The sequence below is a fragment of the Pinus tabuliformis genome, chromosome 6 (genome assembly GCF_031772625.1).
Source record: "Pinus tabuliformis cultivar Carrire ecotype Pingquan chromosome 6, CPIR1, whole genome shotgun sequence".
Classification (NCBI taxonomy): domain Eukaryota; kingdom Viridiplantae; phylum Streptophyta; class Pinopsida; order Pinales; family Pinaceae; genus Pinus; species Pinus tabuliformis.
In genome coordinates, this window is record NC_142292.1 from 731,241,145 (window position 1) to 731,262,823 (window position 21,679).

The 21,679-nt window shown below is 38.2% G+C and overlaps 1 protein-coding gene across 1 annotated transcript; it reads right to left on the reverse strand.

Moving 5' to 3' along the window:
- Positions 1-2,162: 2,162 nt before the first annotated feature.
- Positions 2,163-2,786, reverse strand: LOC149260792 (cytochrome P450 94C1-like). Its single transcript, XM_089460969.1, has one exon. It carries the CDS (start codon positions 2,784-2,786, stop codon positions 2,163-2,165), a length of 624 nt encoding a protein of 207 aa, XP_089317095.1.
- Between the last annotated feature and the right edge of the window lie 18,893 nt (positions 2,787-21,679).

Sequence of the window (21,679 nt, forward strand, 5' to 3'; positions counted from 1 at the left end):
ATCAAACATTGTGCTTACCATATTGCCACAATCAATCCATGTTTCAAAAAAGAAACCACACATACTATTAACATAATGTTCATCCACACTATGGTGGTATATTCGAGCATGCATGTGCTCATTGTCAATTTCATTGACAATTTCAACTTCACCAAATCCAATAGTTGCGGTTGGATTCACCAATTCACATATAACTTTATAGTCATCATCCACATGTGGCTCATCACAGTGGGATTCACAATCATCTGCATCATCCATGATACAATGGATTCCTTGAGCATATATTTTCTCTTGCTCTGTTTCACACACAGAGGCTTCAACTTCTCTCTCTGCAATCTTTGTTGCATATTCTTCGTCCATATGCATGCTTGCATAATGGGTTTCAATCTTATGATCTTTACGACCATCATCCAATTTTGAGTGGGGTTCTCTAAGCTATGTTTTCCTCTCAAAGTCTTGCTCATATACTCTCAGATCTACGACTGACTTCTTTTCTTGTGACATTACCTATTGTTGCATGTCACTCTCCTTTGTGCCAAGCTCTACTTCCAAGATCTTCCATGCTTCCAAGGAAGTTGTAGCTTTTGCTAAAACATCACACACTGCATCATATGGGTTATTAAAATCATACTCAATTAACTCTTTAGCTCAAAGAAAATTTAACATCTTGATAACCCAATGATCAAAATATTCACCTGTAAACATAGGAGGTGGTAGCAAATCAAAGCTACAACAATCACCCTCAATTTCTTCTTTGTCTTCTTCTAGACTTCTTAGTTCCTCCACTACAGTGTAAACCTCTCTAACCATGGCAACAATCTCTGCCTCTTCTTTTCAATTCCTTTTATTAGTCTTCTTCAGTCACGCTTTGCAACCCATCATTACGGCCATTCCTTTTTTTATAGTTGTTTTGTTGATTGCATTAGGTTGTATTCCATATCACCCCCGAAAAAAATATAATTTTCAATATGCGCCCCGGTAAAACACAATCTTCACCCAAAACATTGTCATGTTTGACAAAACACCAAAAAATTACAAACAAACAAACTTTTACAGAGCCCAAAACCACAAAAAACTTTCACTCAACTCTTCTGGATAATAAACCCTTTTATTACCCTAAACCAATGTTTTTTTTTTTTTTTTTTTTCTTTTTTAATAAAAAAACTTAAAAAAAAAAACTTATCTCCAACGCACTCAAATAATCCTTTCATAAACCTCCATAATCATTTTTCGTTTTAAAACTAATTTACGTTTGATTTTTCAAAAACCCATTTTTTAATACCACATTAGGTCAAACACCGTGAATTTAAAAATATATCTTAAATATATATTTCCAAATCGGGTTCATGAATACCTTACCCATGCTTGAACCTTAAAAGGGAAACCTTGTAACATTAAAAACTTATACTTGGCTTGCGACAGTTGTGGTTGTGACCTTTTTCCTTGGATTTGACTGTTGCTTGACTTTCAACAAATACCACGATGAATTTGTTGTCACAAATCGGCTAGAGCGTTACCAAAATCAAAAGAAATCAGCGCAGCGTGCTTGCGCTACCAAAATCGAAGGAAATCATCGTGCTCTTAATCTTTTCTGATGCGACTTTTCTCTCGTTCTTTCCTGTACTGGCTACAATAGGTGCGGTTCTCTTTAATTAGCAACGAGGACTTACTACCAGTAGCTCGTGGATTGGTTGTGATTGATGTTCCCACACAGCATGGCTATGCAGGTTGAGGCTGCGACTTTACACGCGCGAATATCTCTGGCGAGATATGCTTACACAGCGTGGCTCCTCTAGCTCTAATAATCAACAATAAACTTTCTCTGCAGACAGCCGCTGCACTTCTCTATTCAGGTGTGAAACTTTTAGCTTCACCTTGCTCTGGCATTAATTTGTTGAAAAAACGGAGGAGACAAAGCATAAATAATTCACACATAAAACAGAGTTGCTGCTCTTCTATTGATCACACAAAACATGATGCTTACAATGAACTTGGTGAAGGGTATTTATCTTTTTCGACCCTACTCGCCTTTTATCTTTTTCAACCCTACTCGCATTGAAATGCATGCACATACAACCACAAATCTATCACTTAACTGGACTTGACTCAACACTCAATCACTTAGTCAACTGACTCACTCAAACACTCAATCACTCAGTTAACTAACTCTCTACATTTAGCGAATTCCACATATAAGAGTAATTACTATTTCTAACCATTTTTTCCCAGACACACCCACGGGCCACCCACGGGCCACCATGGAAGGCTGGGTACTTGAAGGGACTCTGCACAATGAAATGAAAATCCTCGTTCACCCATCTCTTCGGCTTGTATTGGAGAGAGTTCGTGCCCCATATGGCTTGCATTCGACCCATGGCGTAGGTGTGGTAAGTCACTCGATTTCCTTTTCCCACGAAATTTTTCTCGAGTAGCACGTTATTGTGTAGAGCATGCTTGGAGTCCAAGAGGACTGACGGATAGAGTCTCATTGATCCGCCGATTGAGGCATGTAGATAATGCATGTTCTTCCCATCCTTGTAGGAAAATACAAAGGGATTTTTGTCCCGTTTGGCTTTGGGTTTGATGGTCGTGATACAGGTTATCTCTTCGTGTATTGCTTCCTTAACATGGGGATGCGAGGAGAGGAGCCAGAAAAACCACGCTAGTGCAACTGAGGTGGTGTCTTTGCTAGCCAAGACGAAACTGGTGATGGAATATTGAAGAAATTCTTCCACATGATAGGGGTTGCCTTCAAAAAGATCGGCTTGTAGGTTGGCCAGAGCCATGAATCTAGAGAGCAGGTCTTGTTTGCAGGGAATGCCGCAGGCAATCTCTCATCTGCGCTGTCAAATAACATCCATGGCAAAGTTGTGCATGACCTCCACAGCTTGGGAGACACTACTACATGTAGGGGGGTTTTAAGACAATATTTGAGTCAATTGTCTTAACTTAAGACAAAAAGAAACTTGTGTATTGTCTTAAATATTGTCACTAAGTGGGTGTGGCAAAATATAATGTCTCAAAAATTTGTCTCTATAAAGACAATATATAACACATATTATTATTGTCTTTATAAATACAAGAATTATTGTCTATTAAGAGACAATTTGATTTGTCTCTCTAGAGACAATTTCATTTGTCTCTCTAAAGACAACTTCGTTTGTGTCTCTTTAGAGACAATTACATTTTTGTCTTTTTAGAGACAATTGCTGAGATTAAAAACATATTGTTTTTATAGAGACAACATGTCCATCAGTAAAACTATTGTCTCTCTAGAGACAATATAAAAAATTATTTAAAAAAAAAAAAAAAAAAAATCATTTTGAATGTTTTTCAAAGTAGTTTCACATTCAAAGTTCACAAATAGTACTCGTGTATGAGAGAAACCACCACAAAAATTGTTGTCTGATAGAAACCAGCGCATATGGGTTATTAATATTACCTTTGTTTAGCAAGAGGGGATTCAATTCATTACTAAATTTACATCCAAGTTTTACTTTGTGTTCCAACAAAACCTGGCACCCCTATAAATCTGTAGGTTTACTCTGCCAATTAAATAATAACAAGCTGTGTGTGTGGAGCGCTTAGTCCAGTATTCACATTTCCACACCAATAATTACCAACATCAAAATGCAGCGTTCCATGCCTGACATGGTTTTCTTTCAACAGACATGAAGACAAGCAACACTTCAGAAAATATCGCTAGAGCATTAAACATGTCAAACCAACAACAAATAAAATGTGATGTTTAAGCAATAAAACGGCATAGAACTATTTCCTTCAAAGCCAAAGTTACCTAGCATTGGCATGAATATAAGTGATAAATATATAAAAGTGAGGATTGACAATTAATGTTGGAACACTCCTATAAAATCTAAATCACGCAGCATTAATACAGAGCAGAAAATGCTTTCCTCCAAGACCATTCGAGCTTAACATGGCCACCCATATATAAATGCAATGTCCAGCCAGCATATTTAATTACTGTCAACTTTTCAACAGTGTTCCATCTTATAAAGCTTTAATATCTACTTCAAATGGGAGTCAAAAGTTTGGATTTAAGATGCTACCTTAGCTTTGATAAGCGTTCCATCTCCCAGTTTTACTATAGTTAAAGAAGAATTTGTAGACTATTGAATGGAAACGACTTTAGATTTAGACAATGTGAATCTTTATGCAAAAATCAATCGAGAGCCCAATTAATGAAATGGCGATACTTTTATGTGTTCGACAGACAACATACCCACAAGAATACCCAGACAGGCTTGATAGCCACAGTTATCAACTATGTAAACCAATTTCAGAGTTAAAATAAATCCTCAGACATAGCTCGAATTTTCAGAGAAAGTTTTAACAAGCCATAATATATTACAAGCAAAAATCATCGCAACTAGCATTTCCCCCAACAATACACAACGAAAGGCACTTGAGCATTCTTGAAATATTTGAAGAGTACAAAAAGTTCTTATGCAAAATGTGCAAGAGTATATAACGAAAAAAACTGTCTTAGCATATAAAAATAGCTCTGTAATGGAGTTGAACTAAGATAGCTTAGCCAACTCCACTGATGAAAACATCTGCACAGTACCCAAATCACATATAGAGAGATATGATAATGCTATTCTAAGCCCCAAATAAAAATCAGAATTAAATGTCGGAACTCAAGAGAAAACTCCAATGATACAAAACTAATTGAATTTGCCAATCCCTAAATATGCAAAAGCATCTTAACAAAGCTATTCAAAAGCATCATCATCGTCATCTGGAAGGGGTTCGGCCACAGCTACTACAAGTTCTGCCTCGTACCTGACAACATAAAAGATTGTAAGCCAAAGTTTCAATATTTTAGAAATGGAACAAATTATTTCAATAAAAGTTAACAAAAAATAATAAGAAAATAGCATTCTACTTACTGCTGCTGGGTTGCAAGGTCTATCTGAACCTCAGGAGAAGAAAGAGTAGGTGACTCCACAAAATGAAGGTTTGGATCCCTATAAAAATAACCATTATAGAATCAATGAATTTTTTTAATATAGCATTCATATTAGGGAGCATCAAAACTAGAATAAAGGCTCACCCTGAGAGCTTCCATGCCAAGTACAGGAATGGCTTCTCAAAGTTGTAGTTACTTTTTGTAGATATCTCATAGTACTGAAGATTCTTCTTCTATGAAAAGTAACTTGCTTAGCTTTCACTTGCCTATTCTTCACATCAACCTTGCTTCCACAAAGAACAATAGGAATGTTCTCACACACCCTTAAATTCACAAAGATATTTAGCTAATCAGTTCAGGTAGTTGTGCCACCACACAATTAAGGAACCTTCATTTCTACTTAGAGATACAACCCCTCTATAAAAGAGATACCTGCAAAGATCTCTGTGCCACATTGGGACATTCTTGTAAGTCAATCGTGCAGTAACATCCAACATGATAACTTCACATTGCCCATGAATACTGCAACAAACAAAATCCCAATCAGTAAATAAGAAGGAAACAAATAAATGCTTAGGCAGACCCGAAATTAGACGAGTGAATGGAATCAACTCAAGACCAGCATTACTCAGTAATGGCTTGCAGCCTTTGGGTCGAGCCCCTTTCTTTAAGAGACATAGGTGTATATAATTAGAAAAAAATAAATAAAACAACGTCTGCTTGCCGCAAACTGTATCGACCCTAATCTAACGCAGAGATTATTGCAGATTGTGTTAAGATGCGGTAGAGCATTTCCTCTGTAATAAGGAAGGCCAGAAGGCAGAGTGGTGCAGCTGGAGACCCACTCTGTGGACATTATCTAAGCCAAATGGAACACCCAAAAAGGAAAATTGGGTTTGGAATAGAATGGAACAGCAGGTTGGTAGGGTTATTATCTTGTTCGCGTTTTAACTCTTTCTAGCATACAAGTATTAATAACCTGGAAGCAATCAGGAATTAATTCAAAAGAACACTATAATTGAGGGGCAGGGTTCAGACCCTCTCAACAAGGGAGGATGTAAGCTTAGGGGATAAGACCCTCTTCAGTCAGTTACATAAAACATCACATAAACTGTATAGGAATGTGCAGCTAAACCGAACAAAAAACGTGACATAGATAAAAGTTGTGCAATACTATGCACTCATAAAACAAAAACGAGTACAAATTTCTGTACAGAAAGGTCGTGGTGCAGTGACCTTTAAACAAGCACAAATGAGGAAAAAATATTCTGTCGTTAAAAGCAGTATACCCTCACAATAAATTATAGTCCAGTAAACAAGGAGCCTAATATGTCGTGAACAAAATAAGCACAGGTGTGCGTTAAAATATATATACAGTTACAATTGTCCGAGCAGAGGAATTGCAGTCGGACATCCAAATTCAAGAGTCTAAAATTACATTTGTCATGTCCATGGTAACTGGAGCCTAGAGGGAACGGATAACCCTCCCCACCCTGGTTCAATCAAAAATAAAGGTGACCTAGAGGGTTACCCTCCTCTAAACACAAGAAAAACTCTGAAGCAAAACAGACATAGCTGCAGCTTGTAGGATTCCCCATACCTGGAACTCAGAATAGAACGGGGGTGGGGTTTTCCTTAGTCTTTAGGCCATGTGAGGAACGGGTGCCTAATTTGTACAAGGAGCAACCCAAATAGCACATGTTAGACAAAAATAGAAGTAATGCAAACTGCAGTAAAACAAAAACTCAAGGAATTTATCCTCGTGCTTGTCAAGACACTTACCACTAAAGAAAACTCTAGCCAACGAATGAACATCACTCGTTCCAGTGTTGCAGGAGGACCCCATTGCTGAATAACCCTGCAGACGCATGATGCATGAGCATAATCGAGAAGTTTATCAGTAAATCGAAAAGAACGCATAGCCAAAAGGTTACAGAAGGAACAAGACATTGTGCGGTTATCTACCTGAAGGGTTTGGAAACAAATCCGCCGGCATTTGAATAGGGTCTACGGGATAGGCTCTCCGAGACGAAACGAATGGACTAAACCACAACAAAGCCACAGAGAAAGTTCCCAAAAAAATGATCCCATCACCCAAGGCAAGTGTTAGTTTAGGCCGCAGCCCACGGAGATGATCTACCACCGTTGGATTACGAAGTGTGCCCTCCACCGTTGATGCAAGGCGAAAAGACTGGACAGCCTATCGGCCTCGTACACAACGAAGCAGAGCAGGAGATAATTCTCACAGTAATGGATAAGGGGTGCCACGTGATGGCTAAAGGGAAAACATAAAGTTACGCTCGGAACCATTGCCACGTGATTAACATGCGTCCAAACCATACAGAGATTTTTATTAAAGTTAAAAAGCAGTACACCAATCCCTTAAACCATACCCGTATGACAATTGACGTGCATAAATTGACATAAGGAAAATGAATCATAGGAAATTGTATATATAATTCCAAAGGGTAATCCCAGGTATGTAAAACCTTATGACTATATATATATATATATATATATATATATATATATATATATATTTATTCTTGAGAAATGGGGTTATGACAGTACATCATGAGATTGTGGTCTTAACTAGATGTCTCATGAGGCCAGGGGCTCGTTTGCCTCGTAACCACTTTAGAGGCCAGAAAAGAAATCTAAACGCCTTCACTGTAGGTTTTCCAAAAGCCAATGCGGATAAGGAAACGCCAACATTAAATGCTTTATCCTACTTCTATATTATATTTCCCTGGGGAGCTTACGCTTTCATAATAAATTTTATTGCAATACATGTTTTGCTATGTATCGTCACTCGTTGTTCAGGTTGTGACGTTGGAGAATTACATAATTCATATTGTGCTGACTAAGATTTTCTACGTGGAAATAATCCTTATACCCTCTCTTGGAGTGTTGTGTTTATTACATTGGTGAAAACATTGGTTGCATTAGTGGCAAATATTCACTTATGAAGGAAAATCTAGTTAATCCTCCTCCATATGCTTAAAGCAATCAACGGTGAACATTGTCGCATCCTCAAGATCAACGAAACCTTAGAAGCATCATATGCATGATGTTTATGCTAAGACGAGCCGCAAAATGCGATTTAGTCAAAGTCCAAAGTACTTCCAAAAGCCGAATCAAAACCACCGTGAGCGTAAAAAATAGACTCAACAAAACCACTTATAGGAATTCGCTAAGAAAAAGTAAATAAGAGAGAAAAACTAGTGATAAAAAAAAATGTTGTTTTATAAACCCCGCCAATTTGGTAAATGCCAAATTATTTATCTACCATATTGGTGAATTCTCCACGTAGAACAATACAAGTAATAAACATCACAACGCTGATGTCATTAAGAGATATATGATAATAAGGCAGAGAGAAAAGAGGTGTCGGGCACACGGGAGAATGTGAAAGACGAGAGATGGAGAGGCTGCTTTAAGGCAAGACGAGTTTTTAAAGAAAAAAACCTAATAGGTTGCATGTGTTAACCTTAATGCATTAAGGTTATTAAAATTAGTGCTTATATTTAATGGAAGTGATAATATACATATAAATTAATATTAAAACAATATAATGGACACCATGTAATTCATATAACTCGTTAACATAAAGTATATAATGGGTTGAGGTTATAATTAATATTTATGGATGACTATAATTTTTTATTAGAAAAAATAGGATTTATAGGATGTGGTATTATGAAAATATATTTAAATTAAATTTTAAAATTATAAGTAAAGGTTTATATATATATATATATATATATATATATATATATATATATATATATATATATAAAATATGAGGGTTATTTTATATTATATAAAACATGTATTAAGTATAGTATAAAAATGACTTAACAAGTTTTAAGGAATGAGAAGGAATTTATATAATGTGGATTTAGTCATTTAATAAATTAGATAATAGAGCTTAAATTTGTTTAATTATTATTAAAGTATTATGTTGAAATGAGTAATAAAAATTGAATTTTTTTATTTAATATTCAAATATTATGTTGAAATTGATAAGTTGTTATTTTACTTTATTATTTATTGGAAGTGTGAATATTTATATTATTATTATTATTTTTAATATATTATGTGTGTGGTATTTTGAGTTAATAAGAAATTTAAGTGTAAATTGATTATCAATAAAGAATTTATTGTCAAACATATTAGGCATGCCAAATCATTCATGGATGGTAATGGTGGTAGTGGTTCCAAGAATTTCAAACAATAAACTAAAGATTTAACGAGTGAAAATTAAGGTGGAAGAGTCCCTAGTCTAACTTGAAGATGGATGAATGTATGATAAAAGATATCAAGTGGGAACTTGATGAGATAAGCCAAGATTCACAATGAACATCATGCAAGTGATGGATAAATCACTAGGGGACAACAAGCACATCCTTTCAATTGTGGGGACTTGAACCCAAGCTCCTCTAGTAAGAGCCAAGTATCTTGACCTACTGGGCTACAATGGAAGCATAACAATGGATTAAGCCTTCATGCAGGTGGATTAAGCATAACCTAAGACTTAAATAAGGATGAACTCATGTATGTGTTCCATTTGGATAAGCACAATATGTATAGTGATCATGGAATTTTAACATGATATTGATGATTTAAATGATTGTACAAACGATAATATCTTAACATTGAATTTGACTCAAATATCCTTGGGGAAGGAAGAATATTCGACAAGAGGTTAAGGCTCAAGATGATGAGACTCATTTGAAATTTAATGATGTGCTTAGATAAGTATACCTATGATGTAATGGTTAACTTCCTAATAGAAAGAACAAGAAATGTATATTGAAAAAGTAATTGGTACCTTGATGAAAACATGACACTAATAGTACTCATGGGATAACATAATCCTGTTTAGGGTTGGACCACATCCTCACATAGATCCTAGAGGGACGTTGAACTGTTTATACAAGTAAATGAAATTAATTCATGATAAGAATGCTTATAGTGTATTTTTGTTCTATATTTGATAAGTATTGAGATGATTCTCATATTAACGATGCTTCGTGATATGATGGTATGTGGTAAATGTATATAGTTCTAATGAGAGGTTAACGATGTATATGTGGTGCTTATTTATTTATTTGTTATGATAATGATGTTGAATTCTCATGATGCATATGATATGCATAGGGATCATGATGTAAATTGACATGTGGTTCATTTATTATGAGATGTCATGATATATCCTTGACGCTAATATGTTGATGTTATAACTTATGAGAGTATTTTATGATGTGAAACATGGGGTAATTGCATGCAAATTTTATGACCTTCAAGAGTATGCAGATATTTACTATTCAAAATGTTGTGATAACAATCACTTTATGTTATTAGGATGAAATGAAAGTGTTGGCATCTGGACTATTTCTCTGATACTATGATTATAACTAATGCATTGATTGCATGTTGAGATGTGGTGATTGATAGGAAATCCATGAATGGGATGAGAGGGCCGATTTATTTGATGATCTCGTGGGCGCCCATACCTGCGAGGGAGAATATGTAACACCATATGAACCGGGAACAACCAAAATCAACACTACATATGCTAGTGGTTCTTTTGTACTGTATATCTCTTGATGGATAGCTCTTGAGGGGCTATGGGACCATCTTGAGAGGGGTAGTTGATGGTTCCCTATGCTAGGTCAAGTGCTTGCAATGGATTAAAGATCAACTTCTGCTGCAAAGTCTCACGAGGAATATGATTATGCAATAACTGCACCTGAAGAATTGGAAGTCAAAGTCTAGGACTCATTATAAAGAAGCGGTTCAAACAATAACCACTAAGTTTTGAATGGGATCTAAAATTTGACTTTCTCAAAATTGAATGAAGTTGGAACCGCTCTGAAACAACTCGAAACAATTAATGTTAATATTAAAAATTTAAGTAAAAGCTGACATTATCCTTATCTTTCCTTTTCAAAAAGGAAAGATAAGGAGAATGCCAACTTTTACTTTAACTTTAAAAATTAAATATTACCATTAATTACTAGGGTTAGGTTTTGTAGGGCCCTCGAGTTAATAATTTTTTTTTTCCTTTTCAGTATTTTTTATTAAAAAATTATTATTTGGTGGTCATTAGCTATGTTTCACTACATTCTTCAGAAATGGTCAGTTTATTAGAGAACTAGTGAATTTGGTGTTTTAAGGTCAGTTCAATACAAGACAGACCTTAGCCAATCTAAATCACCAAACTAGACTAGTACAACTCTAAAACCATTGGGACCAACCAATTCCACTAGTTCTAGGCTAGTTCCAATAAGAGTTTTCCCTTCTCATCTTCCTCTGAAGTCGTTTTGTTGGATCCTTTTAGGAATGGTGATTTGGAAAGTGCCATAAACTATTGAATTGTTGTGAGCACCTAAGATCATAAGCCTTGGCAAACAGAAATCTACAAGGACCTAGTATAGACATCACAAAAGATATTTAGTGAGGATGTGCATGCAAGGAACTATTACATACCTCCCCAGATACTTAGTGAGGACGTGCATGACCAAAAAGCCAAAAAAAAAAAAAACCACCCTCAAAAACCATGCCCAAAACATTGAAGTGTGGTGCAAAACAAATTGCTAGTAGGCTATTAATGCTACCAACAATAATTCGCTCTCTAATTTCACAAGAAGCTCCTAATCAAGCTACCTCCTCCACTATGGTTATAGCAAGTTCTTGCAACTATGTGAGCTACAAGAAATTAAAACTACCTTCGAATCTCCACCAATTTTAGGGGACTTGACTTCTCTTCATGCCCCAACTATTTTGGGTTGATTGATCAGTTAACTAGATGATCACCGAGTTTGACTAAAGTCCCACTACTTAAATGACCTTCCACTAGTTCCTCCAAAAGTTAGAACTAGTTTAACTGACAACAACCTAAGATAATTGACCTTTATTGCCACAAGTTAGCAATCGCATATGCAGAACTAAACTCTAACTCCTCCAACTCGAATTTATTGAGTAAACTAGGTGACACAAGCCATGTCACACAAGTTAACATCATCCAAGTTGTCTATTGATGTGCAAATTTGAATATTTTCAATTTAATCAAGGAAAAATCAAATTGAGAATTTCTTGCTGCATTTTTCAACACATAGTTCATTGGAATGTATTAATTTCACCATGAACTTGGCATAGTTCACATGTTAAGTTCATAAGGTTTTGGGCTGATGTGTTTCTATGTGTTGTGTATATAAATAATAGGTGTCCAACTCTTGCTATTAGAAACAAGACTCCCTATGAAAGGTCGTATGGCCACATTCCTTTGGTGAGGCATCCCAGGGTTTTTGGTTCCTCATATTATGCCTTCATACCTAAGGAACAGATAAAAAAACTCAGTGCAAGGAGTCACAAATGTATCTTATTTAGGTAGTCATACCTCCAAAGCAGACCATCTCTATGATGAAGTGAATAAGAAGTTTATAATATCTAGAGATGTGATCTTTCTTGAGTCTTCCAAGATTGATAATGTTGTTGAGTGGTAGCTTAATTGTTTGGATATATTCGAACATGCAAAGTATTTTCAAGAGTTTTATAGTGAGATTCCACTTCTCCTTCTCTTAGCTCTATCATTTCTATGAAGAGCCTTGAAGAAATCAGGTTGAAGGAAATTTCTTCACCTGCTTTGTCAAGAAAGAGCTAAGAGACTATTGGCAACAGGTAGCCAAATCTGACAAGCAGTGAGGGTACATGCAAGATACAAAGCAAGGATTAATGCAAAGGAGTAATGCAGAGGAGTGTACTAACTACTACATATCATCAAACGTCTTTCATCCCACTTAGGATGCCTTGCATCGTGCCTGGTTAGTCATAAGATCATGCTGGTCACAACCTCAGTAGTTTAAATAAACAAGTGGTAGTACTCTTCATCTTCTAAGCTATGTAATAAACAAGTGAAAGGGAGCAAGACACGTAGATCAAACACATGGAATGACTTTCAGTTCTTGCAACCATGAATTTCATTGAAGACAAAATGATATGACAATGATAAGCAAACTTTTAAGCTACATTAAGAGGTGTATTTCAAAATACGTTCTTTGTTTTCCATACCTAGCCTCCAAAGGGTTATGCATCAGATGGAGTCTTCATGCGGTCGTAATATTCTATCATACCTTGGGTTTCTTGGTTTGCTTATTTTTCTCCTCGGCTCCTTGAGAGTCATCTATCATGTCATCTTTCTTGGTGGCCCTACTTGGGACGAGGCCCTGGGAGGACACATCTATGCAATTTCAGGCTGCAAGGCAGACTGGGTAGTCAAGGGACAAAATTGCACAGTTTTTGGAGACAGTGGGTTCCGGCTGAGGGAAGGACACTGGAGGAAACCACTGCACATTTTTGAATGGTAAGGGAGGTTGGGATTTCTGCGCATTGCACGGTTCGAACAAGCAATGGAAAAGCTTGAGGGTTACATATGTGAAGTGTGTAGTTCAGGAAAGTTGGATGAGGCTAGGTTGCTAAGGAAACTCTGAAATTTAGCTAAGTGTGGGATCAATGGAACTTATGTGAATAGTGATAAAACTTCACTACGATCACACACTTGAAAACTTATCGATACAACATAGACCATCCAGAATATATAACACATACTTCACTTAATGCAACAACCTTTGTGGCAGCTTATGGCAAGTGCGGCTTCGATTATAGACTTTGGGAGGATAAAGGCGACACTTGTGTAAGAGTGTGTGAAATGAGTGTTAAACATGTATCATTCTCATAAATATTTCCCCTTGAAGCAAAAAAAACCTCCCTTTGCATGACAAGCGAGTACCCCCATGCCCAAGGATGACACATTCTATGTAAAGATAAAAGCATAAACGACTCTTAAGATCGAAAAGGGGAGCTTGAGATCATCAACTTACCAATAAGTGACTAAAGAAAAATTGATCACAATATCCATAGTAGGCTCTAAAATTTAAGTGCAGGCCAAAATTTTGGAGGGTGTTGCAGCCTCTACAACAGAACCTTCACCTTCTTACTAGCTTAGTTTTCAACTAGTGTCTTGAATTCTACAAACTCAGAGAATGTCTCATCTTTATTCCACGTGAAGAAGATCCAACACTTCCGTGAGAAGTCATCAATAAAAGTGACAAAATATTTTTGTTTGACAGTGTAGGTTGTCGAGAAAGGTCCATAAACATCATAGTGGATCCTTTCTAGGACTGCATGTGCTTTGTTGTCCTGATCATGGAATGTGGATTTTATGTACTTTTGTAGTGTACATCCTTTGCATATATACTATTGCTTAAGTGCTCCTTTAGAGAAGCGAGTGGTTATTTGTTCTATAATATTCGAGGTACCATGATACAAATGACCAAGTATTTTGTGCCAAAGTTCATCAACATTACGACCTTCAATTTCTCCGCCTTAGTGCTTAATGTAGCACTTTCTTCCACATCTAGCTTATATAGGTTCTTCAAACGAACCCCGATCTGCTTCACCTGGCCCGTGGCTATGTGTCTCAGGAATGCTTCTCCTTTGTTGAATATCACTTCAAAACCATGGTAAACCAACCACTCAGTGAATGCCAGTAGACAGACGCCTAATCCTTTACCTTTACCTTTTTTTACTATCGCCTCATAATTGTTGGTTTTGAAGGGCATCTTTGATGTAACGTCCAAGACCTTTCACCATAATAACAAATAGAAAGGGTGAGAGAGGATCCCCTTGTCGGATACCTCTGGATGGGTGGAAGGGGATGGAGGGGGTCCCGTTGACAAGAATTGAGAAAAAGGTAGAAGTGATGAGACTCATAATCCATCTTACCCAAGGGGGGGTAAATCCAAAGGCTAGTAGTATTTTTTGAATATATTTCTAGCTTAAATTATCGAAAGCTTTTGAGAGGTCGATTTTTAGGAGCATACCCGCCCTTTTGGTTTGCTTTAGGGAGTGAATGATTTCATGAGTGAGAATTATGCCATCGGTGATCTGTGTTCCTTCCACGTAACCTGATTTCTCCTGTGATATAAGAAGAGGAAGCAGGGGCTTGAGGCATGTGGCAATCACTTTGGAGACAATTTTATACAATACATTGCATAGTGCAATAGGTCGGAATTTGTTTGGAGTCTCGCTGTTCTCCTCCTTAGGGATGAGGGTGATGAAGGTGGCATTCAAGGATGGAAGCATCCATCTGTTAACTCTGGACTCCTCGACTACTTGCCAGACTTCCTCCTTGATTAGATCCTAGAAGTTGTGAAAGAAGTCCGAAGTGAAGCCGCTGGTCTGGGTGCTTTCCCAACTTTGAGCAGTCGCATAGCTCTCTCCACTTCCTGTAAAGAAATAGGCCTGAGGATTATTTGATTGTGTTCCTTAGTTACGATCTTAGGAATAATCTTGATGATCTTCTCTATAGCTAGTAGCCGATCAATCTCCATTTCCTGATGCACCCTCTGAAAGTGGGTGAAGAGTTCCTGCTCTATATCTTCATGCTTCTCTAGATGTTCCCATTGTCGATTTTGGAGGAGAGTAATGCTGTTGTGCATTCTCTGTTGGATAGTGGTATGGTGGAAGAACTTTGTATTGTGTTCACCCTCTTTAAGCCATCAGATCCTCGATTTTTGTCTCCAAAGAATCTCTGCCTGTCTTGGTGTTTCTAAGATCTGCGTTTGTAGTTGACGTTCCTGTTCTGCTATGGTTTCGGATCTGCCTTCAGCTATGATTCTCTGCTGTAATTTTTGAATTTCTTGTTCAAGAGTGTTTTGTGCCTAAAAGATATTGCCGAAGGTAAAGCGATTCCACTATTTTATTTTCTCCTTGATATGTTTTAGCTTTTGTTGGAGCTTGTACATTTTTTTGACAAATTCGGTTGCTATTATAAATCTGAAAAAAGGAGGGAGACTGAGCTCCTGAAATACATGCTGAGGTGCCAAGAAGAGCTAGGGAAGAAGGAGTTACGGCTTAAACAAAATTCCTCCTTAATCCTACCTTTTGGGCTTCTAAAAACCAAAGACCAAAGGTAGATCCTAACAAATTGCAGTAGTAAATAACAACATTTACAAAGCATATCAATCTATATTACTGTGGTTGATGTGTCGAGCAGTGGACTCTTCAGGTTTGTCGTCGGTGCCGACTTGCTTCAAGCTTGACGAACTTGTTGGAGTTGCGTTTTTCTTTTCTGCTGTTCCTTTTTTGTTGTTCCATTTTTTCTGTTGTTCCTTTTCTTCTGTTCCATTTTTCTGTTGTTCCATTTCTGCTGTATTTTCTGTTGTTCTGCTTTTTCTATTGTTCCTTTTTTGCTGTTCCATTTTTTCTGTTGTTCCTTTTTTGTTGTTCCGTTTTTTCTGTTGTTCCTTCGAGAAAACGGAACAGCGGAAACCAAAGGTATATCAGATGAGATGAGATGTTGTTCGGATCTAGGAGGTCTCTTCATTATGGTATATGCTGAAATGATTCCACACCATTGCAAATAAGGCAGCCCAGTGATCTGGCACAAGCTTTGTTGGCTTGACTATCTGCAATTTTATTGCGTGATCGCAGAACATGATAGTAGCGCACATATTTCATGGTGTGTCCTAAAATTTGGCACCATCTGATAATCTACTGAAGGAGAGCATTGGGCAGATCCCTGTTCCGAACCATTGCATTGACGACTATCGCCGAGTCTCCCAATATTGTGACTATGTCTATACCAAGCTTCCCAAGTTGGATAAGACCTTGGTAAAGGGCCAGGGCTTCTGCTCTATTATTGGAAGTGTGGCCAAGACCCCACTCGTATGAGAGTATTTTATCCCCATTAGCATTAAAAATAACTCCTCCCGCCCCTGCTGCCCCAGGATTCGACTTTGAGGCCCCATCAAAATAGAGATAATGCCTATTGCTGTTTTTAAGCCAACCTACAAATTCTTCCTCTTTTAGCCTCATCTTCCAGTTAGGGGAAACATTGTTGTTTTTGTTGCTAGCAGTGTTGCCCTTCTGATTGCTGGTGTTTTGGTCTAACAGGTGTCCAATGAAAATGCGTTATTCTATGCTGAGTTCACTGACATTTATACTTCTCAGATTCTTAACTGAGATGATCTCAAGGGCAAGACTCCTTTCCTTGGTGCAAAGGATTCTAACAGTCAAGTCCTTATCCTTAAAAACCTTCTGATTTCGTGCCAGCCAAATATTCCATAGCATATTGTGGGGAAGAATGTCCCAGACTCTCTTCACTGTGTTATTTTTCCTGTGCTACCAGGGGTAGTTTTTTTTCCATTTGTAAAGAATTTCTCCTATGGTGTTTTGGGTGTTCCATGGGATTTTATTGTTATGATACAAGTTCCTCTAGCAGTTGATGGCAAAAGGGCATTCAATAAAGAGATGATGCATTGATTCTTCAACAGCTAAGCAGTTAGGACAACGAGAGGGGCCATTAATTCCCCTCTTTTGCAAATTTTCGGCTGTGAGGGTTTTCCCTTTGAGGAGGGTCCAGAGAAAAAACTTGAATTTTGGAATTGCCTCGGATTTCCAAACCACTTTCCAGTGGTGCCAACTTGGCATGGGGTAGCTGATGTTGCAAATATAATGGTGAGTAGCTTGGATGTTGTAAGAGGATCCAGATGGGTCCCAATGAAACACATCAAGATCGTTCTTTTTAACAGGGGCTATACTGTGCAAAAGGGATTGAAGGACAAAAAGACTTGTGTTAAGACTATTGGGTATGGCTAGGAAGGCCCAACCTGACCAAAGAAGGGTGTGAGGATCCCATTGGGAGATCTGGTCCAAGTAATGAATGCATGTTCTTTCAAAAAAGGAAAGGATAGGGTGGACTCCCCCATGTCTATTTATTGGCTGCTGACCCATGATTCTGTCTTCTCCAATATTGATGCTTGCACCTCCCTTGGGGATTTTTGAAGTATTTTGAGCAATTAGTGGAATTTCTCTCTTGCATAATCGCCAAATTTTGGAGGACTCTCTATTGGGAGTATCTCGATCAAGAAGCTACTGTCTAGGAAAATTGAGGTATTTAATTTCCAGAACTTTTTCCCACCATGCTAGGAGTCCAGTAATGAGTCTCCAGACAATTTTGCCTCCAAAGTCTAAATTGAGAAATTGAGGAGATCTAATTCCAATACCTCCTTGGTCTTGGGGCTGGATCACCTGCTTCCAATTAATCGAGTTGAATTTCTTTTTATCATTTTCCCCCCCTGCCATAGGAATTGGCGAAGGACGATTTCCATTTTGTTGTGGAAGGAGGCCAGAGCTTGAAGAAGAGAAAAATGATATAGGGGGAGAGAAGATATACCTGAATTAAGAAGAGTGAGGCGACCAACTGGGTTGAGCTAAATAGATCCCCATTGCTACACTTTTCTTTTCATTTTGTCGACTACTGTGTCCCAGACTTCTGCTCTCAAAGGTCCAGCACTTACAGGCATGCCCAAGTAAGGGAAGTGAGTCCAATCATACTTGCATGTGACTCCAAAGATGATGGCGATATTGTGAAGCACCTGTACTATTGTGTTCTAGCCATATATTTAGCTTTTCAAATTATTTACCATTCCGCCAGAGTAGCTCATGTATTTGTCAAGGAGAGATTTGAAGCGCTTGGCTATTGTGGTGGAGGCCCCTCCAATCAGCAGGGTGTCATTGGAAAATTGTGAATTATTTATGTTCTTGACCCCATCCCCAAATTTTATTCCTATGATTAAGCCAACCCTTCGGCTGAAGTCCAACACTCTGCTGAAGGATTCAACCATTAGAATGAAGAGATAAGGTGAGAGGGGGCAACCTTGTCGGAGGCCTCTGGAGGATTGGAAAACTTCTCTAGGTCTGCCATTTACAAGCGGGGAGATCCATGGCCCCGAAATGCAGGCTCAAATGAGGTTGAGAAAGTGGTCATCAAATCCCATCTTCTTCAAAGCTGCCAAGGGGAAGGAGTGTCTCACTCTGTCAAATGCATTGGCCAGATTAAGCTTGAGGATAAACCCTTTCTCATTTCTGGTTTGACTCGAATGGATGGCTTCTTGCACAAGTAAAATGGAATCAGTTATTTGTCTGTTGGCTAAGAATCCCCCTTGATTTTCGGAAATGAGAGAAGGGAGAAAAGGTTTTAGGCGGGTAGCAATGATTTTTGTCAAGATTTTATAGGAGGAGCTACAAAGTGATATGGGCCTGAAACGAGCAAAGGAAGATGGCCTGTTTTCTTTGGGAATGAGTGCTAGATGAGTAGCATTAGTATATCCTCCTATTTTTCCTTTTCATTGGATCCAATTGAGCATTTTTGTCAAGTCCTTTTTAATAATTCCCCAGAATGCTCGATAAAAGTAGATAGGAAAGCCATCTTGTCCCGGAGCTTTATCAGGTTGAAGAGTCCAGATTGATCTCCTGATTTCCTCCTCATCTATCTCCTTGCTTAAAATTTCATTCATTTCCTTACTTATCCATGTTGGGAGATGCTGCAATAAATCTATATAATCCTCTGCTTCCTTTGTTTCAGTTAGCAGGTCCCGATAGCGAACTGTAGCAGCTCTTCGAATGGCTTCCTGAGTGCTTTGTCTATCACCTTCTGCATCTAGGATGGAGCTAACATTATTCCTTATCTTTCTGGCTATCGTTTGCTTGTGAAAAAAAACTGAGTTCTTGTCACCCCCTTGTAACCATAATTGTCCCGACTTGAGCCTCCATTTTGTTTCCTCTTCTCTGTTAACTCGGTATAGCTTTAAGTAGAGTTCATTTTCCTACTGTCCTATATTGCTCTTTGGATACTCTCCAGATTGTTCTTTATTTCTTTTTTTACCTTCTTTGGTTCTTGATACTTTGTTTTAGCCCATTCTTTGATGGCTTGTTTTGCTTTCCATAGTTTTGTTTCCCAAATGAAACTAGGAGAACCTTCCACGTGTTGGATCCAAGAGCTGCAAACAATTCCTGCAACTGCTGGTATATCATTCCAGAGAGAACTGTATCTGAATGGAATGGGCCCAAGTGGCCTATGATTTTCTAGCGTTAGAGTTATTGGGAAGTGGTCGGAGGCAGAGCACGTTAGAATGTTAGCATATCCGATGGAGAAAGCAGAGAGAAGTGTAATATTGATGAGAATTTTGTCCAACCACTCCATGATGTTACCAGCACCCATCCTGCAGTTGTTCTAGGTGTATCTACGATTTTTTGGAGGGACATCCATAAGATCATGCTCCTGCATGATATTTTCCAACTATATTCTATATGGATCAGACGTAAAACTGCCTCCCCTTTTCTCATTGGCATGGAGGATTAAATTAAAGTCACATCCTAGAATAATGTTAGTGTTCTCTTCTGCGTCCAGACTATCTTTTAGCTCATGCCAACAACTATCCTTATCTCTGCAGTGATTTGGCACATAGATGTTGTAGATGATAATGGCTTGCTGATCTGCTTTATTTTCCAGAGTTGTTTTGATCCAGTGTTGATTTATTATTTCCAAAATACAGTTCCATATACCTTGATTCCAAATTGTTGCTATTCCTCTTGAGGCTCCTCTTGCCTCACTAATGCTTCCTCTATACTGTCTCTGCTGCTCAATGACTTTATTCATTTCCTTGTGGTTTTGTTTTTTTTCTTGTAACATAATAATTCCTGGCTTCTCAGAAATGATAAGACCCCTTAAGGCTGCTACCTTAGAGGGGTGTCCAAGTCCCCTGATGTTCCAAGATAATATTTTCATCATTGGATATGTGGTATGTAGAGAGGTGCTGGCCCCCCTTGGTCCTTTTTGATTGCTTTTTTGTCATGCCGCCCCAGGATACAAGTTTCTATGGGTGTCTGTGTTCCCATTGCTATGTCCTTTTGCCCATTCTCATCCCTGTGCTACTTAGTAGATTTCCTACCTGGGCCAGGTTTCTTGGAGGGTTCACTAGAACCCCCATGATCTTTAGATGAGCTTCTGGTGATTCTGTTGAGGGGAGGATCAAGAAGAGGCTGAGAGGAAATAGTAAGAGGCAATGAGGATTCGATGGTGTCTTGGCGTTGGATTTCAGGGAGAGGGAGCTCCTGGGGATCAGGAGTAGATTGGGGGGATGAGGGGTCTTCTTCCTCCAAAGATTCGAAGGGGTTTGATGTACAAGGTAATGGCTGAGTCAAGATGGGAGGGGGGGACAAGGATGTAGCTTGGATTTCTAGGGGAGGCTTTGGTTTTGGGCCAGACTATTTGGGGTTTGCTTTCTTTTTTTTGACTTGTTCCCATGTGTCTTTACTGGCTTCAGCATTTTCATTCATTTCATTTTCTTTTAGTTTACTACACCTATTAGCAAAATGACCATATTCATGGCATACGTTACATTTGAACGGGATTTGTTCGTAGTCCAGCTACTGAATATGGGTCCATTGGTCCACTTTGATCTTGATTGCTTCCGGAAGGCCCTTTCCTAAGTTGACTTCAACACAGATCCTTGCACATGCGTGCATGTTTTCCTTTGGTTCACATCTGTCGATGTATTTTTTGACAGTGTTCGCTATGGCTTTGACCGATTCATCTCCCCAGCAATGAAGAGGGAGATGGAGCAAGCGAACCCAAACCGAGACTACATTAGGTATATCCATTTTTGGGTTGAAGTCAGGGGACTATCTGTTCAAATAGAGACCTCTCGAATCCATGAAGTAGGGACCATTTCTGAAGATGAGATTCCGGTCTTCTTTGGTTTCAAAGAGGAATGTGTAGTAACCCCTTCCACAGAATCATATTGCGATTTTTCCTTAGATGTTCACGTTCCTGTTGTGCTCCACCCATTTCTTTACAACTCTCGGAGAGGGCCATAGGCCAGTAAATTTTCCAAC